General features: G+C 33.4%; 1 protein-coding gene across 5 annotated transcripts; it reads left to right on the top strand.

Moving 5' to 3' along the window:
* The first annotated feature begins 2,459 nt into the window (after window positions 1-2,459).
* micall2b (mical-like 2b) lies at window positions 2,460-26,961 on the top strand. 5 transcript variants are annotated; one of them, XM_087235742.1, is made up of 19 exons: window positions 2,468-2,542; window positions 2,624-2,821; window positions 4,775-4,823; window positions 7,804-7,945; window positions 9,267-9,415; window positions 10,676-10,806; window positions 11,098-11,523; window positions 12,493-12,819; window positions 14,769-14,935; window positions 16,591-16,642; window positions 16,845-16,932; window positions 17,138-17,306; window positions 19,336-19,394; window positions 19,682-19,799; window positions 20,818-20,920; window positions 21,024-21,097; window positions 21,935-22,049; window positions 22,731-22,777; window positions 25,977-26,952. In XM_087235742.1, exons 2-19 carry the CDS (start codon window positions 2,679-2,681, stop codon window positions 26,057-26,059), a joined length of 2,442 nt encoding a protein of 813 aa, XP_087091868.1. In that variant the 5' UTR covers window positions 2,468-2,542; window positions 2,624-2,678; the 3' UTR covers window positions 26,060-26,952. The 5 variants fall into 5 exon arrangements, 3 of the variants coding, with proteins under 3 accessions (NP_001299826.1, XP_087091868.1, XP_087091870.1); NR_132439.2 differs by having other exon boundaries at window positions 2,509-2,542; window positions 16,845-17,054; window positions 17,140-17,306; window positions 25,977-26,961; XR_015475774.1 differs by having other exon boundaries at window positions 2,468-2,821; window positions 16,845-17,054; window positions 17,140-17,306.
* Window positions 26,962-27,122: the final 161 nt, after the last annotated feature.

Here is a 27,122-nt window from a genome sequence, read left to right as displayed (position 1 = left end):
TCGGCTTAGTCCCTTTATTCATCAGGGGTTGCCACAGCAGAATGAACCACCAACTTTTCCAGCATACGTTTTACACAGCAGATGAACTTTCAGCTGCAACCCAGTACTGGGAAACACCCATACGCACTCATTCACACTATGGACAATTTAGTTTATTCAATTCACAAATACCGCATGTCTTTGGGGGAAACTGGAGCACCTGGAGGAAACCCACACCAACATAGTGAGAACATGCAAACTCTGCAGAAAGAATATAAAGTTTTTTTTACAGACACAACATTTCTCATATCACTTTTGCAGAACTCTTCACACAAATTTTCCAAACCGACTTTCAGCTTGGCAAAGCAGTTCATTTCACTTTCAAAATGCACTACAACTACCAAAACACTTTATTCAGGTCTCAATTAAACTCCTTTTTCCAGAACACTAGCAAAGGTTGACAGCCGACAAACATACTTTGTCACCCACAAAACAATGACCTAAAAAACACTAACAACATGTAGCTTCACACAGTGTTTTATTGTGTAAAACAAGGACACATCTCTGTTTATAATTGCACTATATGTTGTATATAACTGCAACATATGTTACTGGAATGAATCAAGCATGACGCAGAATTCTTTTTTCAGAAAACTTTTTTTTTTTTTTTGCACTAAGTAATACCAAAACACACACAAAAAAATGAAAACAACAGTCTGTTAATCTGGCTGGTTAAAACAGCATTTTTAGATTTGAAATATCTTTCAATAAAATATTGCTGATGAATTTTGCTGTCTTATTCAGTTTTGCATTATGATATTGTTTTGAACGTAAGCTTAAGCATTTTGAAAAAGTGCAAAATGTCCTGTACTAACAAAGATTTTTGGCAGTTGTTTTGTCTGAGTTAGAAAAGAATTCATGAAATTTGAGAAATGTAGTCACTGAATGCATTTTGTGCCAAAAAATGAAAATTGATCCTCAGTTTAGTCCACATAGACTTGTGCTCACCGTGTGAAGAGTTTTGCAAAAGTTACCTAAGCATTAAGAAATGTGTCCTAGCGTCTGTAAATAAAACTGTAATCTTTTCTCTTTTTTATAAAATAGTACTGTCACTTTTACTAGAACTTCTGTTAAGCTGCTTTGACACAACCTACATTGTAAAAGCGATATAGAAATAAACATGAATTGAATAATTTTATCAACATTTGCTTGAGTAAGTTTATTTTTTCTGTTATGATGCATGACAGAACATTATTTCACTTTATTTGATATCACATTTTTATTTTGATATTTTATTTCCATAATATGAACATAAAAGTAATCTTTTGCATTTGATTGCAATTTTATGCATTTTAAATCACTTTTGTGAAATAATTTGACTAAATAACTTGAACCTTTAAACTTTGACCCATCCCAGCTAACAAAAATGTTTATTAGTTATTATTTTCTTGAGAACATTGAGGTTCTGAAGCACACACAGCCCTTTTTAACCTTTAAAAATAATGAAGAAGAAATGTTCCATTAAGCAAACTTTTGTGCTATTGTTTTGATAAGATTAAAAACATTGTTAAGACCAATAACTTTTGAAATGTTCATTCACTCATTCATTTTCCTTCGGCTTAGTCCCTTTGTTCATCAGGAGTCGCCACCAGGGAATGAATGGCCAACTTATCCAGCATATGTTTACACGGCGGACGCTCTTCCGGCTCCAACCCAGTACTGGGATTCACCCATACACACTCACATTCACTAGATACATACCTATAGCGCATGGCTTTGGACTGTGTGATAAACCAGAGCACCAACGCGGGGAGAACATGCAAACTCCACACAGAAATGCCAACTAGTCCAGCCAGGACTTGAACCAATGACCTTCTTTCTGTAAGGTGACAGTGCTAACCACTGAGCCATTGTGTTGCCCTACTTTGGAAATGTTACTGGACCAAAGTTTATTTATAACTTTACCAACCGGTTATTTAATTGATAACAGTTAATGTAACTGAATGAACGTACACTTTGTTAGTCTTGTAGTCTAGAGTTTTGGGAGTAATAAAATTACCTTCATATTTTTCAAGATAACCGATGACACTGTCGTTGAACAAAAACATTATATAATAAATTAGTAACTTAAATGTTTAGTAAATAAATATCATTTTACAGTTTAAAAGATTGTTTCCCCCACATAAGTATAAATCAATAAACCATGACTAACAGAATATTTAGGGAATATATTGAAGGAACAACAACATTCCATTTACTTAAAAACTGTTCAATAGTACCAGATGTTTTCAGAGCTTTTATGTTAAAGAATGATTAATGTAGATCAGAAGCTAATATTTAGACATCATCCAACTCCCTTTTTCAGAAATAGGAGAATGAGAAAAAAAGCACGTGACTGGTTTGAAAGTAGCATGATATCACCATCTGCTATCATCATATGCCTTGAGTGAGGGAAGTGTTTAAAAATCCCTCACCTTAAACTCCACCCATGAACAAGACGTCATAACGCTTCTTCTCAGGAGTTTCAGGGATTTCTTAACTGCAGCTGACGGTGAAATTAGTGGTGAGTGTTTGTGTGTGTGAGAGATTAAGCAAAAATCCTTCAGCATTCAGCGTTCCTGACCGTCTTCACCACTTCGGAAAGAGGATATTTCAGCTTCCCAGTCAGTAGTCGTCCGTGGTTGAGTCGCATTTGCACCATGGCTGCTGTGAAAGCGCTTCAACAGTGGTGCAAGATCCAGTGTGAAGGATACCGGGACGTGTCGATAACCAACATGACCACATCTTTCCGGGACGGTTTGGCTTTCTGCGCTCTAATTCACAAACACAGACCGGACTTGATGTAAGTATTAGCAGCAGCTCCCCCGTAAAACAACGCGCGGTTTGGCGTTGCATCGTATTCAGAAAACACACCGCTTCTGGACGCTTGACGTGAAATTAAATGTTTCACATTCAAACGAATAGTTTGATTATAGTTTATACCTCTCCTCAGGAGCGCTGAACTGGCTCAAAACAAACTACACTTTTGACGAGGACGTTGTATCTTGTTATGCAGTAAAAGTTTTATTGCTTTTTGTAACATGAAAACATAAAAGTTTTTGTATTTAGGTTAAAGAAAAATCTGTGTTTAAAAAAAGCGTTAGACCTTTTAAACTAACGTTTAAAACTTGAGAAGAGCACTGGTACTTGACCTTGAGAATGATGAGAAAATTAAACGTTTAATTGGCTACCTAAGTAACATTTTCATGACATTATGACTAAAACATAAACCTTTTAGAACTAATGTTGCATTTAGAATATAGAATTTGTGACCAAAAGAGGAAGAACATTAAGAATTCCAACGTTCCAACTTTAGTTTGGGTGACAACTTATTTTAAGCTTAAGTAGTGAAAATTAAAACTGAGTAGAGATTTGGTAATTATTGACCTTGAGATGATGAGATTATTGAATGTTTAATAGGCTACTCAATGTCTTGGGTAAAAAAAATCACAAATTATGACTAAAACATAAAACTTTTAGGATTAATGTTGCATTAGAATTTGAGTAAGAATATTTAGAATTCCAAGCTAGAGCAAAATGAAGATGGATCTTTTAGAATGTTGGATGACATGAAGACATATTTTAAACTTAAGTTGTAATCATTTATACAGAAGATAGCATTAATACTAGTTGGCCTAGAGATGATAAGATTATTATATTTTTAATGGCTACTTAATAACTTGGGTTAAAAATATATCAGATATATGACTAAAACTAATGTTGTAACAGAATATGCAACAAAAAAGTAAAAACTTTAGAATTCCAAACTAAAGTTACAATGGTGTAGATGGAACTTTTAGAACATTGGATGACATGAAAACTTATTTTAAACTTAAGTTATGAAAATTAAAACTGAAGAGAGCATTGGTACTTTTTGACCTTGAGATGATGAGATTATTGAAGGGTTAATAGGCTACTAAATAACTTGGATTAAAAATATCACAAAATGAAGACTAAAACTAGTGTTGCTATAGAATTTGTGACAAAAAACAACATTTTAAATTTCCAAACTAAAGTTACAATGGAGTAGTTGGAGAATTTAGGACGTTGGATTACATGAAAACTTTTAAAACTCATTTTAGATTTAAGTTGTGAAAAATTTATGAAGAGAGCACTGGAACATGTTGACCTTAAGATGATGTGATTATCGTTTAATATGCTAATGACTTGAGTTAATAAATATCACAATGTTATAATCAGAGCATAGAACTTTTAGAACTAAATGTTGCGTTAGAAGTAAGTTTATGACAAAAATAAGAACATTAGGATTCCAAAGTGAACAAAAAGTTACACTGAATGGCATAGTTAGAACAAATTAGAACTTTGGATGGCATGAGAACTTTTAAAACTTGTTATTTTAGATAACAATCTTATCTTGTTATTTTAGATAAGTGAAAGTTAAAACTGAAGAGTGCACTGGAACTTGTACAACTTGAAATGGAATGATTAAAGGTTCAGAATATCACAGCTTCGAAAATATCACCCGAATATAGTTTGACAACAACTGTACATTAGAACAAGAAGAAAATGTGACATTTCAAATCAAAAGTTACAATGAAAATGTTGGGACTTTTTTTTTAAGAACTTTGAATGAACTTTTGTAGTGTTTGTGTGTTACAGAAAAGCTTGTTTCACTTTGTAGATATGGAATGTTGCAAGTGTGTTTGTATTAGTGTCAGATTTATGTTGTTAATATTTGTCATTATGGGGAAGTCCCTGTTAGTCATGCACCTCTCATTTTTTTGCTCTCTTACAGAGACTTTGACTCTTTGAGCAAGGAAAATATTTATGAAAACAATCAACGGGTAAGATACCATTCACTTTTTCAGTTCTCTCCTCTGTTTGATCACGTTTTTATAGACACTGACGTTTTACTTGTCATTTGTCCATTTAGATGTAAAACAGTAAATTTGTAAATCATATTTTTTGTGTCTCTTGACTATATTACAGTCTCAACGAGTTAATCATATGGGCTGATAAACATTGAATATAGGCTTATTTTATTAGAATATTCGAGTCCTTTTAATTTATAAGATTTAAGCAGAAAATAGTTCATTAAGAAATGTAAAAATCTTCTTTTTTACCTCAAAAGGATTAAATGGTTCTTTTTAGAATGCAGAGCAGATCCACAACTGAACCCACTTTAGGTTTTCTGGGAAATGCATTCATTCCAAAATCACAACCCCGTCATTTTAATAGTTCGTAAGTTTCCTAGACCTCTCGCAGAGCTATTTGACCCATGTGTGGTTGACCAGGGCTAAAATGTGACTGCACAAACCACAAGAAGAGGCACTGAGCATGCATTTACTGTTTTTGTAACAACTGAATCGCATGTTGAGCTGTTTTAGGTCATTATAAATCATTATTGGCACAGTTATCTTTCCTGTTTCCACGGAAAAGGAATGCTGTCCAATAAGGGCTTTGTTGTGAAAGAGAGAATACAAAAGCACAATGCAAAAGAAATGCTAATGAATTTCTTTGTGAGGATATAATAATGGCGCTGTCTTTGCAGACGTGTGGGAGAGAGACAGAAAGTGAAAGTGTCAAGATAAGGTATATCATGGTTTATTTACAGGCTAGAGATTCAGTGTTGGATTATAAAGAACTTGGCACTGGCTAAGAGGTCAATGTTCAAAAAGCAACAGCTTGCAATAGTTATTTCCTAACTGTGAATTTTCCCTGGAAAAGTCAGTAGTGATCCTCAATGATTCCCAGTTTTTCTTTTTGGATCTCATTTACCTGTTGTGTGAGTTTTTGAACGAAACCTCACTGAGAATAACTTCCCCTTTATTCGTCTCCATCTAGATTTTATCTCAGTTCTTTCACTCCTCGGTCATGTCTGCTCTTGTTTATTTTTTGATCGAAGCTGCTTTTTTTCTTCCAAAGTAATCTAGGCCATGTTCACATTTTTGTGTGTGCAAGATGCCATAGAGGAATTGTAGCTCTACCACTCAATGCCTCTGGATGGAAAAATCACACCACAAATGACAAACTTTTGCCCAACTTTTTATCATTGCAACATTATAAACAGGGTGTGAATTACAGGTGGTTTGGAGAGGATTGATCCTCCTAGTTAAGGATTGATACCCTGAAGGATGTCAAAACACAATGTATAGGGGGGTCAACCCTTTGAAACTGAGAAAAAAGTTCACTGTGATCTGTATTTTAAATAATAATGTTAATAGACATACATTTGACCACCCCTATAATGGTTCATACCATTGTGAATGCATAATCGCACCAATCAGTCTGAGAAAAAAAGTCATTCAACTATCTGAAACCTGCAGATTTAGAGCACCGATACACACCATAAGAGTTCACAAAACATAGAGAAAACCAAGTTCTCTCATAAAATAAATGTTTGTTTCTACTTATTGTTTAAAAGTAACATCAGATTAGATGTTTGTATAGTTTGTCCTCAAATAAGCTGAAATAGCTAATCAGGGGTGCGTTTCTAAAAACCATCGTTAGCCAACTAAGGTTGCAACCTCTTTCGTTACAAACAGTTTTTTGATTTGGTATTTCCCCAGATCTGTCTCTTTAACGATTATTCACAAAATGCATCGCAAACACCTGCAAATACACATCTAGAGCTGGAGGTAAAGCAAAGTTCCTGGTGGTGTTCTATTCCCAGTTATCAGTTACATATGCTCTATTCATTTATTCATTTCCTACTTAAAATAATAATTATTATTATTAGTAGTAGTAGTAGGATTTTTTTCATTTCCCAATAAATAGCCTACTGTGAATTAGGCCTACAACCATTAACGATTTATATATGAAATTAGAATGTGTGTTAGCTAAGTGATTTTATATGGAATATTCTCAATGATATTTGTAAATGAAGCCTATATAGGTCCTATATGTTTCGTTTACATATATTTCAATAATATGAAAAGTAAGTGCATGTTTTTACCAAAACTAATATTGGATTTTTTTTTAAAATGCATGTACATCTAAAACAATATAATTTGCACAAACGGTTATGGGGGTTTTCTGTTAAGAAGTAGTTACTCCACCCCATTTAGAGCATCATTATGTACATTTTACGTTATTAAACTAAAGTTATATTAACTAAAGTGGTTCAAATGATGGATTTGCGACAGTGAAACTACGTTTTTGGGAAACAATCATCACTACATTGTTCTTTCCCAAACGATGCATCGTGCTACGATAGTTTAGCCACGAGTTATGTTGTTGTTTGGGAAATGCACCCCAGGTCAGAATACACTAAATAGCCTATCCCACAAAACACTGAAAACTTAAATACATTTTATGAATAAATTAGATGTAATTTAAATAAATGCATCCATTTGATTCAATGGAGCAAGTATTACACAAACTAACATTACCAAAAGATTTGACGCCCCTGATGTTCAATGTATAATTCACACCCTAGTTATAAACTATCCTTAAACTAATGCAGGCCTACAAAATACAAAGTGAAAAGAATTGGTTTCAGTAGCTAATGTAAATCAATATGTTATGTGTAACATTCGTGAAATGCCCTTAAGTGGAAATGGTCAAGGAAGTAGACAGTTATTTTACAGGTTAAATATTTATCAGGATTTTGTATTTCTCAAGTGCTTCCCCTTCCCTTTTTAGAGCATGTGTTTTTGCGGATCTGGAACTTCATAATGGAGGTATATTAATATGTAAAATTGTCAATAGGAAATCCTGTGATTGTTCTGCCTCACAGAAAATCGTGTACACACACACACACACACACACGTAAACCCTGTTATTGCTGAGTGCTTTTTTTTTTGCTTTCTTTTTTTAAACCAGGCTTTCGAAGTGGCAGAGAAGGAGTTGGGAATACCTGCCCTCCTGGATGCTGAAGACATGGTGGCTTTAAAAGTGCCAGATCGCCTTAGTATTCTGACTTATGTGTCCCAGTACTACAATTATTTCCACGGGCGCTCTCCCAGTAAGGCACACATTTCAATGCTGTTACTACTGCATATAGCTGTTATTTAGCCAATTAACAGGAGTCATTTTAAGACGTACACAATTCCAGATCATAAAACTAAGGCTGCTTATAGACTGAAATGTTTTAGAAGTGACAACCACTTTTAAGTGCAGCAGGAGTGAATATATTATCTTTTTAAATGTTTAAAAGGGAATGTGACTGGTTCCTGAAAGTATGATTGACCCATTGATGGGAATCATAGCAACTTTCTGGCTTCTCCCTTGTTTGGTTTCCTATATGTTTGATATTGGTAATATTGTGGTGACTAAAGATGTCAACATATGCATGTTTGTGTTGAAAAGCTGCAGTGTGGAGTGCGCTCTTGCTTGCTGTGTGTGCTCATTTTAAGCATGAGTAGGATTGCAGTTTAGAATTGGCCCATGAAGCAATTCAATTATTAAAGTGAGACTGTAAGTGCCACAATATTGAAGTCATTTTTTTTTTCAGTATAAAGCATTAGGTTTTATTTTTAGATTATGGACTTGTTTTTTTCTTTCAAGATCTGGGATCACGGGTGAGTCAATGATCAGGTTTCTTTCTCTGTGATATCTTGCACCGTGATATGTCTGTAATGTGCAATTAAAGTGATAGTTCACCCAAAAATGAAAATTCTGTAATTTACTCACCACTGACTTGTTCCAAACCAGATTGAGTTTTTATGTTCTGTTGAACACAAAAGAAGATATTTTATACAATGTTCATTAATGAATGAATGAATGAATGAATGAATGAATGAAACCTGTTATCATTGATTTACATAGTACTGTTTTTCCTACTATAGAAGACTTTGGTTGCAGGTTTCAAATTCCAACATTCTTCAAAATGTCATCTTTTGTGTTTAACCTCTTTGGGTGAGTCAAGGGCAAGTAAATAACAGAATTTGTGTTTTTTTTTTTTTTTTTTTTTGGTGAACCATCCTTTAAATACGCCATTAAAAACTAGTTAAGTTCAGTTTAATACACTCTGCTCAGTACATGTGGTTGTCTCTGCCTGCATTTTTCTTGGATGAATTCAGTTGTAGAATGTGGTTGTCATTTCTTAGAACAGGATTTAATGCTAATAGGTGAACTGGCTGCTTAATGTAGCAAATATGTGACCTAAATATAATCCTGAGATGAAGTCTGTTCACAAAATTGAACTATGATTAAACAATATAATTAAAAGTATTATAATTGATAAGCATGTTAATTCTATTCCATTTGCTGTCACTAACAGCACAATAATAAGGATAAACGTTTTTAATGTTGCTAAAAACATTTCACCTTTTTTTGTTGTGTAGTTGGAGGAATGGGAGGGATTAAAAGACCAGCTGAAGAGTCTAATGAAGCGCCATCTGGGAAGAAGAACCCACCTGTCATTGCTAAAGTTCTTCCCTCACCTAAGCCAGCCACGGAGAATAAAACACCCAAACCGGCGAATGAAAATAAGGTACAATATATAACACCTGTGATCTCGCATATTTACAGTCAGCCACTGCATGTGTTTTCTGTAATCAGACAACTAGTGGATCATAAAAAAAATAACAAGAATCCCTTCACTCTGAAATGCATTCAGACTGTAATCTGTTAACATAAGCTAGGAAGTTTTTTTGTGACTTATTCAAGGTGCAACTGAACAGTTGTAAATGCATCTGGTTGTTGAAACACATTTCTAAAGCAATTTTTTTTTTCAAAATGCTAAAAATTCATGTGTGAGAATGTTTTATTGGTTTATTATTTACTGCTGAGAGTCTAAACACTGAAGAGCAAATCCATCGATGCGCAGCTCTACAGATCCCGAACCGTGCAAGCCAGTGGCGACAGCGGTGAGGAAAAAACTTCACCAATTGGCAAAAGTGAAGAATATAAAAACAGGCTCAGTTGGGCTCGACCATCTCTGCTATGGCCAAACGTCTTGTGCAGAGCTGCAGTCTAGGTGCCGGAGGCTGGAGAAGGCTGGACATCAGCGAAGACTTGTCTGCCCCTGGAGTCTCACAGGAATCAGTCTCATGCTCTCCACTCATGCTCAGGATATGGCCTGGTCCGGGATTATGGAAACCTTGGGATCATCTCTTCAAAGGTCTTGGATTGCATCAATGGCGTTGCATAATCTCTGGGGGCCTCGGGATGAGTGTCCCCAGGTGTAAATAGAGAATAAAGACAATAATTAGCATAGCTGCTGTTCATAGTGTGTATAAACAAGATGCGTTGAGCACATTTATGCATCATACTGCTATGTGATGCATTGAGTGTATGCTTTACTAAACGGGTAGGTCTTTAATCTAGTTTTGAACTGCGAGAATGTGTCTGAGCCTCACATTATCAGGAATGCTTTTCCAGAGTTTTGGTGCCATAAATGAGAAGGCTCGACCTCCTTTAGTAGACTTTGCTATTCTAGGTACTACCAGAAGCCCTGATTTTTGAGATTTTAAAGAGCGGGTTTGATTGTAGCAAGACAGAAGGTTGGTTGTATAAACAGGAGCTAGATTATTATATATTATGTATAAATCAAACTGTTCAACTTAACAGCAAGCCCATAGGATCTTCGTGCAGTTTAATTTATTTTATTTCTTCAACTGTGTTTAATTAGTAGAAAACATAAGAGATTTAACACTGCTCTTGTTTTGCTGTATTTTGAGATGATTTATGAATATTGTTAATGTTAAATATTGTGCATAATTTTTCTTTAATTAATCTTTGTCTTTTCCAGAGAGAGGTTTTGACTGAACGTGCCAATAAATCGTCAACTCCGAGCAGCAACTGTAGTGTGTGCAACCAACATGTTCACCTCGTCCAGCGCCACCTAGTAGATGGAAAACTGTATCACAGGAACTGCTTTAAGTGAGTCATTTCTCTATTTTTGAGCCTTTGTCATTTGTTCACATTTATGTGAACCCATCAGTATCACATGATCAGTGAATCATGCATGTGATGTCTCAATTGTCATCATAATAATCTAATGTGAGCAATGTAGAAAACATTTATGCAATATCTGCCTGTCAGTTTAAAAAATTAGATTTAAAAATGTGAACAACTGAGACTTTTTTTTTTTTTTTTTGTAATCTGTAGTAAAAAGAGCATGATAAATTTATTTGTAACTTATTTAGCTAATTCTACCTGTCTGTTTAACAGATGCAAAGAGTGTTCCACTATTCTCCTCTCTGGCACCTACAAGGCTGGAAAAGAACCAGGCACTTTCATCTGCAAGACACACACGAGCATAGAGAAGCCTCTAACTACACGCTTCACGGCACCATCCAAAACACAATCCACCTTTATAAACAAGCCTGACCAGAGTGCGTTAGGTGGAAGTACTGGTAAAGCTAGTTTAAATACGAACACATCTAAATTGGGTTGGCTGGCCAACAAAAGTGACCGCATTCCCATGCGTGGGTTCACCGACACACCTACTCCAGCAGTTCAGCTCACGCCAACGGCAAAAGCAACACCCACACCAGACACTACAACAGCGAAATCCCCCTCAGGCCCCAGATCTGCCACTGAATCTCTTAAACCTGTGAGCAACACTGTTCAGAAGAACCAAGAGGCCAGAATGAGGTGAATATTTCTTAGTTCAGTTTCCATTATGTTGTGTCAGTGTTGTTATTGTTGACTAAAGTGATTAAATTTAATAATTGGAGTTAAGTCTTAAGTTTAAATTTTTTTTTTAAATTGTTTCATTTGAAACTAGCTGAAATAAGAACTTGTTGAAACAATAAGTAAAAAAACATTTATTGGAAAACTGCTGAAATGTTTAAATCAGTATAAGAATAAAAAAAGAATGCAATATATTTATACGATATAATTCAATAATTCAATCCTAAATATTAATACTATATAATAGTGGTAAAAATAGTAAAATAAGACTGCATATAACACAGGTGAACATATGATCTGTTGAACAATTTGTAGGCATGCATAATATAACAAATATTTTAATTTACTGGTATATCCCAATAAATGTATAATAGGCAATTACAAACTTATTTGATTTATGAATAAAAAGTATGCATTTCATGCTCTATTTTAGAATTTTATTATACCTAAATCTACTTGAGCATTGTTTTAGAGTAAATTAAAAGATGTAATAAAAATGACAACTTGGGTTAAATTTACTATAACTTACTAAATTTAATAAAAATTAATTAATCAAATGAATATTGCTAATGCTATAGATTAAACAAATTTGCGCTATATATATATATATATATATATATATATATATATATATATATATATATATATATATATATATATATATATATATATATATATATATATATGTATATGTATATATGTATATGTATATATGTATATGTATATATGTATATGTATGTATGTATGTATGTATGACTAAATTGCATAAACTGTAACTGCATTGTTTTATATTGAAATATGTCAGATTGGAGTATATCTCTCTCTAAGATGTTTTAAAGCATGCACAGTATATTGTGAATTCAAATAATAATAACAATGCATCATGTATAATAAACAAACCATGCAATGCAATGTTTTTTTTTTTACTAGATTCTTTGAGTCCAGCAGCAGCAGCCCCAGCAGTGTTGTGCCTGCCAGTAAGAGCACCTCATCATACACCTCAACTACATCAGTGAGTACTGCAGGTGTTAAAACTACAGCACCAGAAACTACAACACCCAGAGTCCCTGCCGGAGCAGGTAAAGGCAGAGTTCTGCTCCGAGTGGGAGACTGGGCAAAATCACAGGACACAGAAAAAGAGAAGGAGAATGAAAAGGAAAAGGAAAAAGCCAAGGCTGTGATTGGGAAGATGGTGAAAGTGGACAAAGATAGCAACAGCTCATCTGCTAGTCCAGCTGGGCTGAAAGCAAACAGCAGGTGAGCTGCTTCGATATATATATATTTTTATTTATTTATTATTTTTTTTTTGTTTGTTTTGTTACTGAAGGATATATACATACACATACACACACACACACACACACACACACACACACATACATGAGTAGCCGTGTGCTATAGCTGTATATCAATGCACGCCTCCCAACAGTGCTGCTATACAGCCAAAGCACACTGCTACTGTAGTGATATTGTTCATATATATATATACATATATATATTTTATAATTTGGGTAAAATAAACATGTGCTTTGATAAATTTTTGATCTATATAGTTTGCCTAGAAATTTGAGTTTGATTCGCATGTATTGTAGTAACGCATAAGATTTATTATAGTTCCGTTTTCAAGCTGCTCTCACTGTAAAATATATATTATTAGAATGTGAAAGTTTCAGTACAATTAGATTAAGTTGTTTCTCAAATATTGAATTGAAAATCATATTTAAACTTGTATAAATATTACATTTAAATAAATTTTGTTTGTGTATCTTTTTTTACTGAAGTATGAAGTTATCATAAAATGTTTTTATGTATATTTATCTTACCATGAAATAGCCGAAAGTTGCAGATGTGGCAATAAATTAAATTAATTAATTAATTAATTATTTATTATTTATTAATAATAATAATAATAATAATTTGTTACATTTATATAGCGCTTTTCTGGGCACTCAAAGCACTTTACACAATGGGGGGGGATCTCCTCATCCACCACCAGTGTGCAGCATCCACCTGGATGAAGCGACGGCAGCCATTTTGCGCCAGACCGCACACCACACACCAGCTGATTGGTGGAGAGGAGACAGAGTGATGATATGCCAATCATGATATGGGGAGGGTTAGGAGGCCATGATGGACAGAGGCCAGTGGGCAGATTTGGCCAGGATGCCGGGGTTAAACCCCTACTCTTTTTCGAAGGACATCCTGGGATTTTTAACGACCACAGAGAGTCGGGACCTCGGTTTAACGTCTCATCCGAAAGACGGCGCTCACTGAGCAGTATAGAGTCCCCGTCACTATACTGGGGCATTAGGACCCACACAGACCGCAGGTTGGGCGCCCCCTGCTGGCCTCACTAACACCACTTCCGGCAGCAACCTAGCTTTCCCAAGTGGTCTCCCATCCAGGTACTGACCGGGCGCAGCCCTGCTTAGCTTCAGTGGGCGACCATGTGAGAGTTGCAGAGAGCTAGCTGCCGGTATTAAATACATTTTAATTTATTTATTTAAATTAATTACAAAAAATAACAAAAAAATGTTGTAGAAAAATCTTTCACATACATTAGGGGCGGTATTACAGAAAATTTTGCCGATTATTAAAAGCTTGACTTTTCTAAACCGTGGTATACCTTGAAAACGGTTATCATCCTATGCCTATATACGAACATTGATATTGAACAATGTGTGTATCAGCAGTAGTCATATTGTTTTATTTTATTGTATACAATTATTTATACAACGATGGCCATGTTATTTTACAGTTGATTTGTTCAATTTCTATATTTGAATACTATCCGGTAGTCTACCCAGAAGTTCTTGACCCTCTTTAAAAGCAAAACATAGCTTCAGTTTAAATAAACATTAATCACTCATAATTTTGAGGAAAACCAACAGAAATTGGATTAAAGTAATGCTTTCTAGTCTGCATGTATTGAGCGTGTTTGTGCTACTTTATAAAGACTGTCTGCTTTCAAATTGTTGAATTCAGTAGCGTACACATTAAACTGAAGTATACTTTTGGTTTTTGAGCACATTATGTAATTATCATTTATGTCTTCACTTGTTTTCTTAGGGTGGAGGTGTACAAGGGTCACAATGAAACAGAATTATAGCCTTTATGTACCTGTCGAGTTTTGTTTGAATACTTGGTGTTTGCTGACATGTCGGCTCACAAGACACATTCATCATGAACACAATCTCCTTTCACAGTAATGTTCCCCCTCTGGAATCTAATGCTAAAGCCCCCTTTGGTCGGGTGCGTCTCAAAGCGCTTGAAGCCAGTGGTGAAACTACTGCTCCTGCCACTACAGTCCCATCCTGGATGAAAGAGAAGAGCTTATCCAGGAATGTGAACACACCGTCATCTAACAGCAAGGGTGAGGAACACTGACTTACCTGTGCTTTTACTGTACATGCACTGATGTCTAATATACAGTGGTTGTTTTCATTGGCAGAGATGGTTTGTTTTGATTGATTGGATATACTAATGTTGCGCATTTAATGTTTTGATATGTTTATATAACTTATTTTAATTAGACTTTTTATTTATTTTAATTTAATTAAAGACTGCTTTTATTATTATTATTATTATTATTAATAATAATAATAAAGATGATTATGATTGTTGTTCTTAAAAGCTCAGTGTCAACCAATTTTTTGGACTCGAATGCAGTTCAAAGACCAACAAAAAATAATTTATATTCATTATTATTATTATCATTATTATTAATATTATTATTATTATTACTACGACTACTATTACTACGACTATTACTACTGCTATTCTATTATTACTATTACTACAACTACTGTTATGACTACTAATACTATTGCTTATATGACTATTACTACTGCTGTTACTACTATTACTATGATGTTATTAAGACTTTTACTACGACTATTGCTATTACTACTATTACCACTATTACTACAACTACTATTACTACTACTACGACTATTACTACTGCTATTACTTCTATTACTACTATTACTATTACCACTATTACTATGACTACTGTTATTACGACTACTATTACTACTACAATGACTATTACTACTGCTATAATTACTACTACGACTAATTCTACTGCTATTACTATTACAATGACTAATGTTATTACGACTTTAACTTCAAATACTACTATTACTTCTATTACTATGACTACAATTACTACTTCTACGACTGTTACCACTGCTATTACTATTTTTTACTGCTGCTATTACTACAACTACTATTACAACTACTATGACTACGATTATTACCATGACTACTATTACTAAGACTATTACTACTGCTTTTACTTCTATTACTAATATTACTATTACAACTATTACGAAAACTAATATTACTACTACTACTACGACTTACCACTGCTATTACTACTTTTACTACTGCTATTACTACGACTAATGTTTTTACGACTACTATGACTTTAACTTCTTCTATACGACTATTGCTACTGCTATTACTTCTATTACTATTACTACTATTACCACTATTAATATGACTACTGTTTTTACGACTACTACTGCTATTACTACTACTGTTACTACTACAACTATGACTACTGCTATTACTTCCATTACTACTACTGCTATTACTACAACTACTATTACTACGACTTACTACTGGTATTACTTCTATTACTACAATTACTACTGCTAATCATAATATATTTTATACTATTATTTTAAAACATTTTCAATTATACTGTTATCAGTAGTAGTAGTAGTAGTAGTATTCAATTTATATAAAAATTATTATATTTTTTTATTGTTTTGTAATAGAATATTTTATCATTTAAATGTCTTAAATCTCAGTTTAACTTATTAAATGGATTATTTTTAAGAAAAAGTATTAATTTCTGAAAAAAGGTCTAAAATCTGATTTAATTGTTAAGATTGTTTTTATAAGACAAACAATTATGTTATTTATAAAGTTGGTTTACTTACTGTAGCTTTTTTTCTTATGAAGATGTGTCTGATAAGGGTTTCTAAAAATGATGATATAAATCATTTGATCTAATTTCAGAAAACGATACGGTTCCATCTGACTGGAGATCAATGCTCAAGCCTGTTTCAAAGTAAGTTGTGCATGTTTTGCTGCATCTCCAGCTTCTGGTATTTACTAATACTGTCTTGTTTTTACTATTTTTATTTTTTGAAATTATACAAGAACCATATTCTGTCATGTCCTCTCAGCAAAATTATTTTAATAACATCTTCAGACATATTTCCCTAACCAAATCATCCTGCTCTTCATTGATTAACCGCTTGATTCTCCAGACGCTCTGTTCCTCCCACTTCTTCAAGCTCTGCTGGGATTGGCTGTCATGATTTGCGTGTCAAGCCGCTGCGTCCTATAAGAGCAGCGGTGGGTCGAATCTGAAATAAATCATGCTCTATTCACTCATGTGCTGCTTCCATCAAGATCTTTCTACTGTAAATTCCTGTTTAACTTTCTTGCCCACCTTCACAAACTTTAACCCATCAGAGGTGAGAGAAGCGATGCTAAACCTTTAACGTGGTTCATGAAACTGCAGTAAAGGGTAATTTTTGTTTATTTGTTTTTCTTTATTAGACCTGTCAGTAATCTAGAAAGCAAGGGCTTACCCGCCAGGAGGACAGAAGCAGTTTCTTCTCCAAAGACATCTGTTCCTGCTTCATCTACAACAACCATCTCTATTAGCATCAGCTCCTCCAAAACACCCTTAACTACCCCACTGAAAAATGGGTCAAAACCTAATGGTAAGGTCGTAGGAGAATGAGAGGCTGTGAAGTTGTTTAAGAATTTCATTTGTGTATATTCATTTATAGATTTCATTATATTTATATATTAATTTATTTTTCATTAATATAGGGACAAATACTTTATTTTTCTAATAATCATATTCATATACAAGGCTTTACATTAACACTCGCCAAATGCGAGTAGATTTCAGCTCTGGCAGGTTAGCCAGACATCTCCACTAGCTACTTTGGCTGGTTGAAAATCATTTTTAAATTGTAGTTTTCTTAAAAGCAGGGTTCGACAATAAGCATGACGCTTTGTTCGTGCAAATGTGATATTAGAATTGTGAAGTAGGATGACTGACAAAAATAACTGTTCGCGCAAGCACAAGAATGGTGAATACAGAATGAGAGCATGATCACTCGAGCTAACAGCTGATGCGATGCGCGCAACTGTTAAAAAGCGTGCGCGTGCTCCCGTTTACTTGCGCAAAGCAACTTTTGCGTACAGTTATTGTTTTTTAATATGGTTTAATTATCATTTTTTACAATAACATTGCTTTAATGGGAGATTATTCCGTTTATGTGTAGTTAACTGGTGATCTGGGACTTTTAGCCAGGACAGATTACTGTGCATATTTTAGATACTTGCGAATAATTATTTCTTTAAATGTAATGTTTTTTTTTAAAGAAAAGTTTTGTTGAATTAAAAAGTGCACCTATACAGCCATATCTTCCTTGTTTTTACACATTAACAAATTGTGGCTAAGAAATACTTATTTGGTGTGGTCAGAGATAAATTTGGTAAATTCTTAATTTTGAGCCCTGAAAAGTCGTGAAATAAAAGGTGATTGCATTATAACAAGCCATTTGCTCATGCACACTGAGCAAGCTAATACACAATACACACAAGAAGTTAAATTAATGACAAGGCATGTGGACACAACACAATATCTAAATCAAGCAATTTAGCATGTCAAAGTCCAATTTAAGCAAAATATATTTTCCCAACAAGAAAAGTGTGGCTAGTGAAAATGGCGAGTGGCTAATAATTTTGGAAAACTACTAGCCACAGTGGCTGGTGATCAAAAAAGTATTGTCAAGCCCTATATATATATATATATATATATATATATATATATATATATATATATATATATATATATATATATATATATATATATATATATATATATATATATATATATATAATATTTTTATTTATTTACCAGTCAACATGCGGAGGTAAAAAAATATCTGTTAGAAATGCTATTTATTATGTATCATTAGTATGATTTATAATACAGTTTCCTCACGGGGACCAAAATAAAGATCAATTGAATAAAGATCAACATCAAAACTAATTTCCAAGGAAAAAAATCTATAGTTGCATAGAAACATATTAAATGCAGTTCAAATGTATTTGTATAGCACTTTTCACAATAATTACCAGTGCACACAATTCACAAATATATATAAATGCCATGTTTTATAAGAATAAATATAAGAAATAAACCATTAAAAACCTAGATGAAATGATGTTCGTTGTTGTTCTATTGAATATGAATATAATATATAAATATAAAAATAAAGAAAAACATTTGTTAACAAAAAGATTAACGATAATTAAGCAATTAATTTTAAGCATTAAAAAAAGTGCAATGAACGTTTCTAAAATCAGAACATAATAATAATCTGAGAATTAAGCTTTAAACTAAATGAAAAATACTACATAAGATAAAAAAGCACCCAAATAATTACAACTCTAACTAGATAGATAGGCCTTTCAATATGACTTTAAGCTGTACAGAAGTGTCTTGAAAAATATCTAGTCAAATATTATTTACTGTCATCATGGCAAAGATAAAATAAATCAGTTATTAGAAAAGAGTTATTAAAACTATTATGTTTAGTAATCTGTTGATAATTTCTGTTAAACAGTAATTGGAGAAAAAAAAAACAGGGGCTAATAATTCTGACTTCAGCTGTATATATTTTATATAGTTTCTCTGTCTTCTATTTATCCATGTGTTTTTCTTTCTTCCAGACTCCAGCAGCGTATTTCCAGTTAGTCCCTCTGGGACAGAGACGCACAAATCACACAAGGTGTGTGTCAAAACAATCATTACATGTGTGATCTGCACTTGTGCATTTCTGTCTGCACCAAAGTGTGTGAGCGCTGAGGGATTACTTCGTCAAGGGGCCTATTTAGACTGTTTTAAAAAGGACCTTTGGGGCACAGTTATCTTTGAATAGACTATTAGAATCAAAATAGTAAAGACTGAGCAGGCTTTTCAATCCCTCTTACTAAAACAGCATTGAAAGAAAAAAATAAACCATTGAAGATCCATCTCATTTGAAGCAAACGTTCATTTATTGTGTGTTTGTTTTAGCCGGGTTACATTCCTAAAGAAGACATTCAGAAAGAGCTGAAGGAGATTGAGATGAATATGAACGAGTTGGAGAAAAAAGGAGTAGAGCTGGAAAAACAACTCCGACAATGTGATGAGGGTCTGTATGCACACTTGTTTTTGTGAATTGTATTGACATTCTATACGTTTCCTTTTTTCCATACTGTACACACTTTATTTTCTATCACTCTAATCTAAATCTATTCTAAACCCAACTCTTAACAGGAAACTGCATTTTTACTTAAAAAAAAATAAATAAAAATAAAAGCTTAGTCAAAGTGTATGATTTTTGAAAATGGGACCTTGCCAGTGTCCTCATAAGTCACCTTCACCTTGTAATTCCTGTCTCATACGCATGGCATTTATGTCCTAATGTCAACACGCACACATACAAATATAAATGCCTTTGGCTCCTTTGTTTTATGCGAATTTCAATAGATAGGACTTTTATACTTTAAGTCTGTATTATATGCTTTAGGCCTATGCCTAAAAAGCATCCAAAAGGCTAATCAGTGTAACAGATATATTTATCTTTAATAATTATAATTATTCTGACCTGTACTTGGTAAAATGCTTTCAGGAATAAGTGATGAGATGTTTAATTGCCTTAAATAGTCTTGCCCTGTGGTTTGAAGGATAGTGGCAAAGTAATAAAGATTTAAAATGACTATTATTATTTTAAAGGCTGCACTTTTTTTTTCACAGATTATTTTAATGTCACTGTTGTTCTAAATATGCATGACACACTATTTATTTTTCTTTTGGTCTAGAAACTTAGAAACTAGGAATGGCATTTATGAATGTTGTCTTGTTTTAATGCTTAATAATTCCTCCTTTGACCTAACTTTTTTTTAAATAAAAAGGTTTTTTAAATTGTAATTGCTATTTCAGTTTTACTACAGCACTATTTCATTAAATTACCCACACGTCCTTCAAACATGCTTATTAAAACTGTCCTCCAGAGACCTGATGTGGTCCTTTGGATCTCCAGCAGATGGGGACAAATATTAGAAATGTAGATTCTCAACTCCTTTTTATTTGAAGTGGGAAAAAAGTGAAAAGATAATGAAAGTATAAGCCAATATTGCATTTCATTGTTTTATTATTGGTATTTTCAGATGGAGAAGAGGACGCATTAATGAATGACTTAATGGTGGACTGGTTTACCCTCATCAGAAACAAGCAGGTCTACATGAGACGGGAGTCTGAGCTTGTTTATATGTAAGAGTGCATAATCTCTCTGCATTGCTGCGTTAATGTTGACTCCTCAGTATTCAAGACTTCTTCTTTGTGTTGTTTTTTTTCTGTGATTGGGCTATGATAGTGCCAGGACGCAGGATCTTGAGGAAGAGCAGCCCAGTGTTGATGCCGAACTCCGGAGACTTATGGAGAAACCAGGTTAGCATCACACTGAACAAGTCTATCTTTTTTTTGTTTGCATTAAGCAACAAAAAAATAAATGCGGTTTGCATTTTTTTTTCTGTTTCTGAGCTTCTTCTAAAAAAAAATTATAAATAGGCAAACGATTGGCAGTTTTCTTTCTGGGTGGAGCTATATATATATATATATATATATATATATATATATATATATATATATATATATATATATATATATATATATATATATATATATATATTAAAAGATCAAATGATTTCTAGAACTCTTGAGCAGCCTAGGGCGAAAAATCACATCCTGACCCGAAACATTTACAGACCATTTACATAAAGAAATATTAGATTTATTTGATAAACTATAAATACATTTTTACAGTCACTTCTTAACTTTGGATTTCTGAAGTATTTGTGTAGATATTTTGTACTTTTTTAACACGGAACTACACCATAATTTGGTGTATTCAAAATTAAAAATATATATATTTAAAAATCACTAAAAAGGTGAACCTCAGTTGAATATAAAAGCTTTCTGGATATTGGTTTATATTTAGAAATAAAGCTGCCATCTGATATTAGAGAAAAAAAAATTATTGTTAAAAAAAAAAGAGGTTGCAATTTCCGCATATATCCAGCAGGGGTCAAGTTCTATTACTTGATGCTTTAGAAAACTTTTCCTAACAAACTGATGATATATCATCAATGTGGGCCGATTTAGGGTTAAACCAAGTGCCAGTAGCATCTGTATTTGGGCTTACTAATGCTAAGGATCTTTTGTAATAAACTAAAGCAGACCTATTAAATATGTCTGTTCAAGCATTTACTGATGTTTAATCTGTAGATCATCTAAAGACTTTATGGGATCGTAAACGAGAGGAAGAGCTGATGGCTAAACTGGTGGAGATTGTTAATGACCGTAATGCTATAGTGGAGGGTCTGGATGAAGACAGACTGAGGTGAGCATCATGGTTCTGTTTGATATTGCAATATTAAAGAGTTTTGTTTTTCTTCCTGTTTAAAGGTACTGTGTGATTTAAGATAAGATTGTGGTTTGATATAGTTGAATCTGATTGGAATTATATTGGATAAGAGTATATATCTTGGCTGGGGTTAGTGGAAGATATATAATATTGTTATTTTATTTAATTTTTTATTTATTTAAGCATTTTTTTAATTACATTTTATTTATTTTTACTTTTTATTTAGTTTTATTTACTTTATTTTTTATTATTTAAAAAAGTTTTATGTATATTACAATATTCATTTAACTTGAGTTTTTTTTTTATAATAATTTTTGGTATTTATTTATTTTTTTTGTTTGTTTGTTTAACCAGACTGTGCTTTTAAATATATGCAACAATGTTGTATCAGCAGAAGGGTTATGACTATTATTATATGTGTAACATTTTTACAATATATAAGTAAAATCTAATTCATTGATTGGTTTAATTTATTCGTAATTTATGCAGTGATCTTCACAATATAACTAGATGCTTTCAACCATAAAGTCTAGATTTTTATTTATTTGTATTCATTTACGCTTTCGTCAGTATACTATTATTTTATGGTCAACCAGACCACTGTTGTATACCTAAAATGACATTACAACACATGACATTTGTGACTTGCATCCATAGGGAGGAAGAGGAGGATGAGCAGCTGAATAAGATGATGCAGAGTTTTGGTAAGTATGTTTGTTACATTTAGAACCTGAGAATAAAAAATCCTTTTATTTTTCACCTTTATAAGCCTTTTAAATAATTGAAAATAATAATAATAATTTGCAATACATATTATTATAAGAATTTAACAATTATTGTCCCCACCATTCCTTCTGAAAGAGATCTCAAAAATATGACCGTTTCTTATTCTATAACAGATTACGCTTCCCTTGTTAGGACCTGATTACTGAGCACCAGCTGGCTCAGATTTTAAAGAGGCTGAAATTTGCAGCCAACTCCATTTATTATTGTCCATTCTGTTGGATGATTCGAAATGAACATCCTTTCCTGTTTGCAAATAATAAGCTGGCAACACCGAGACAGTTGTTTATTGTCACCATTTGTTCAGCGATGGCACGGAGGATCATTATTGGTCTGCTTTAGTGTCTGTTTGTACTCAACATAATAACATAAATAGATAGATTGAGTGTATAATTGTAAATCTGACCACACACACTATCTGATATGCTGAAGTTTTCCAATAAACTCATGGAGTAAATTGCACGGTATAAATGTTTGCATCATCAGTTTAATCACAGATCCTCCTAAAACTAGTTATTTCAGGAATAACTGACACAGGTGCAACTCGGAGTGCTGTGAATCTTGGGAATAATTGAGCTTTTTGCATGTTTGTATAATCCAAGCAGGAAAAGTAATGCAATGCCATTTTGTTTTAATGATCACTAATGGAAACCTCAGAATTGTAGCCTTAGCTAAAATGAGTTCTAATAAAATGTATAATTTACTAACCAAATTAAACCAATGCATGAATGTGGGAGCAAAAGTCATAACCATTTGCAATTCATGACAATAAATGCTGCCGGAAAGCTCTGGAAGCTGTTGCTGATGTTTAAATGAAACTGTGGTCACCATTAGTAAATGACCTCTTGGTCGTAAAGCTGTTAAAGGGATAGTTCAGCCAAAACATGATCAGTCTGTCATCATTTACTTACACCTCAGTGGTGCCAAACTTATTTGAGTTTCTTTTATATATGCTTTTATATATTTGTACTGTGTGGAGTTTGCATGTTCTCCCCGTGTTTGCGTGGGTTTCCTCCAGGTGCTCCGGTTTCCCTCAAGTCCAAAGATGGGGTACAGGTGAATTGTGTGAGCTAAATTGTCCATAGTGTATGTGAATGAGAGTATATGGATGTTTCCCAGTGATGCAGCTGGAAGAGCATCCGCTGCGTAAAAACGTATGCTCTAAAATTGGCGGTTCATTCCGCTGTGGCGACCCCTAGATTAATAAAGGGACTAAGCTGAAAAGAGAATGAATGTATATATTTGTACTGCACAATTCCTCTTACAGTAAAACACATTCAACTGGATTGTCCTGCTTTTAATGACTACAGAAGGCTTTTTTATGAAATGACCTCTCTTAAGGGCATTTTTACCAAAGTGTCACTGGGAAATGTAGAATTTTGGTCATGTATTACTCTAAAAATCTTATTTAATTAATGTTTTCATTTGTTTTAGTTTTTTTTTTCATTGTATATTTATTAATGTTTTTGCTGTTTATTAATGTTCTTGCCATGAAAATAGCCTTAGTTGCTGACATGGCGTTAAATAAAAATAAAATATCATCATTACATGGGTAAAATATACGAAAAAGAGCAATACAATGACATTGTCTGCATTTTGTTTCTTTTTTTTATCCACAAGTTCAAACTAGAACTAAACCAGCATTAGATAACCATCCCGCATATGTGAACCCCTTGAGAGGAAAGAGAAATCTTTAAAAATCACTGTTAGAGATGAAACTATATAACAGTAAAACTATATATTAAAGTATATGATCAAAGAAGTGTAATAAAAATAACCAGATAATACATTCATTTATTAATTTTCCTTCAGCTTAGTCCCTTTATTAATCAGGCAGAATGTACCGCCAACTTGCAGAGCATATATTTTACACAGCGGATGCCCTTCCAGCTGAAAACCAGTACTAGGAAACGTCCATACAAACTCATTCACACATGCACACTACGGCAAATTTAGTTAATTCATGTCCCATAGTGCATGTCTTTGGACTGTGGGGAAACCGGAGCACCCAGAGGAAACCCACACCAACACGGGGAGAACATACAAATTCAAACTGAAACGCCAACTGACCCTGCTGAGGCTCAAACCAGCGACCTTCTTGCTGTGAGGTGACCGTGCTAAACACTGAGCCACCATGTATGTAATTGTATGTTTATTAATGTTCTTGCTATTTATTAATGTTGACATTTTAGTTGCTGACATGGCGTTAAATAAAAAAAAATCTTCATCATTATAGTAAAATATATGAGTAAAATATAAAAAGAGCAATACGATGAAGAAACTTTGTCTACGTTTTGTTTTTTATGCACAAGTTCAGACTAGAACTGAACCAACATTAGGTAACCATCCCGCATATGTGAACTCCCTGAGAGGATGAGATGAAACTGAAAAATCTTTAAAAAACACAGTTGGAGATGAACAGAATAATCAGTGAAACTTATTTAAATAACCAGATTAATTGATCAGAAGGAAGGGGGGAAATAGTAAAATAAATAAATGTGAAAAAAATAAAAATAAAATGCATAACTGAGGAAAATATTTAGGGAAAGGGTCACAACCAAGTCATACAGCACAAGACAAGAACAAATGTCTCGTGTAAGCTTAATCAGAAACTGAGGTCAAAAAATGTATTACAAGTTTATCAGTGTTTAAAAATTTACGCTGGATGAAGTACTTTACTTATTCTAGGAGGAGGAATATAACACAAGATCTGTTAACCAAATGCTAGAAAGCTAAGAGTTTGTTTTAATACAGGGTGCAAAATGAAGATATTTTGAAGAATGTTGGAGACTGGTAGCCATTTTCTTTGTGTTGTTTTTTCTTACAATAGTTTCTGGCATTCTTCAAATTATCTTCATTTAGGTTTTACATAAAATGCTAGAAGGCTGAGTTTTTTAATGTAAAACCTAAATGAAGATATTTTAAAGAATGTTCAAGACCCATAGCCATTCTCTTCCATAGTGGTTTTTTCTTATTATGGTTTCCAGCATTCTTTAAATTATCTTCATTTGTGCTCGAGAAGGAAAAAAAGATTGTAAATGTTTGGAACTACATGAGAGTAAATGCTTATTTTTGAGTGAACTGTCTCTTTAAGTTTGTATTATGTTTTACCATTTGCAGATATGAAGAAGGAAAAGGTCAAGAAGATGTCTCCAGTAACTCGATGGTTTAGCATGAGAAAACGGAGGTCTTCAGAAGATTGATCGTCTTGTAGTTTTTGTTTTTGTGTGTCTTCCAGAACAATGTTTCTGCCACAGTTTGAGGTCAGATCTCAAAATATAAACTGCAGTCACACGCTCTTCAAAACATGGTGTTTTTGTGAAATGCCATCATTACTCATTTTCACACTCTTCATTTCACATACGTTTGCACTTGTTTTGTTGTTCAGACCTCTGTCTGTTGTCTTTATGGGTGTGATTTTTGTCATTTGTTAGCAAACGCTTTTGCACTTGAATCTTCTGAATAATGTCTCTCAGTCAGTGTTCCATTAGGGAGTTGGACAGTGTCGAGAGAGAGTCTTACTGATTCACATTGGATCAATGCTGAAAATGGACAGGTTGAGGTCTGATCTCAAATATATTCTAATACAGAGAATTGACTTTTTATTATAAATGTTTTTGTAAATAGAAACAATCATATTTTAGCGCTTTTAAAAGGCATCGTTTTAATTGTGTTTTATGCTGCACTTCTCCTGTGTGAGCTGCAGGGGGCAGACTGCGACCAACTTCATTGTTTGCCATCTTAAATTCTCAACAGACTTGAGTAATGAGAATCTTTTTTTTCTCATCTAAGAAATGTAAGATTTAAGAGTGAGATGTTGCTCCGTATGCATTTAACCACAGCCCATAGCTTTTAAATCATGTAAATATTTTTTCATGTGACTTGTTTTTTCAAAATTGAGTTGTCTGCTTGTGGTGTTTACTTTTTTTGATTTAAATGTTCCTTTATTCGCTCTCTTTTTGTTATATTTGGTGTGTAACAAGCTGTTTATAATTTAAAGGTCTCTATATTTTTTATCCAGCACCCAGCACTTAATTGCAAACATTTATGCTGTGTACTGTCATTCACTTTGCTGTGAATACATATTTAAAATCAATTGAAATGACTTTTTTTTTTCTTCTTCTTCTTCTTCTTCTTTTTTTTATTCCATTCACAGTTATTTAATGTATATGATGAGTTCACCTTTTCTCCAATGCAGCTTTTTTGTTCTTTTTAGTTGCATCTTCTTTTCCATAAGCAAGGCACACATTTAGTGATTTCCATTCA

Source organism: Danio rerio, chromosome 1, assembly GCF_052040795.2.
Source record: "Danio rerio strain M-AB ecotype USA chromosome 1, GRCz13ab, whole genome shotgun sequence".
Classification (NCBI taxonomy): domain Eukaryota; kingdom Metazoa; phylum Chordata; class Actinopteri; order Cypriniformes; family Danionidae; genus Danio; species Danio rerio.
Note: the sequence above shows the minus strand (reverse complement) of the source record. Positions and strands in the feature narration are given on the sequence as shown.

Excerpts from the sequence above, each read along its gene's own strand:
- micall2b (XM_087235742.1), top strand. The coding sequence starts at position 2,679 with ATGGCTGCTGTGAAAGCGCTTCAACAGTGGTGCAAGATCCAGTGTGAA. Across the intron at positions 12,820-14,768 it reads GGGCTGAAAGCAAACAGCAG|TAATGTTCCCCCTCTGGAAT; the intron begins GTGAGCTGCTTC and ends CTCCTTTCACAG. Across the intron at positions 14,936-16,590 it reads ACCGTCATCTAACAGCAAGG|AAAACGATACGGTTCCATCT; the intron begins GTGAGGAACACT and ends ATCTAATTTCAG.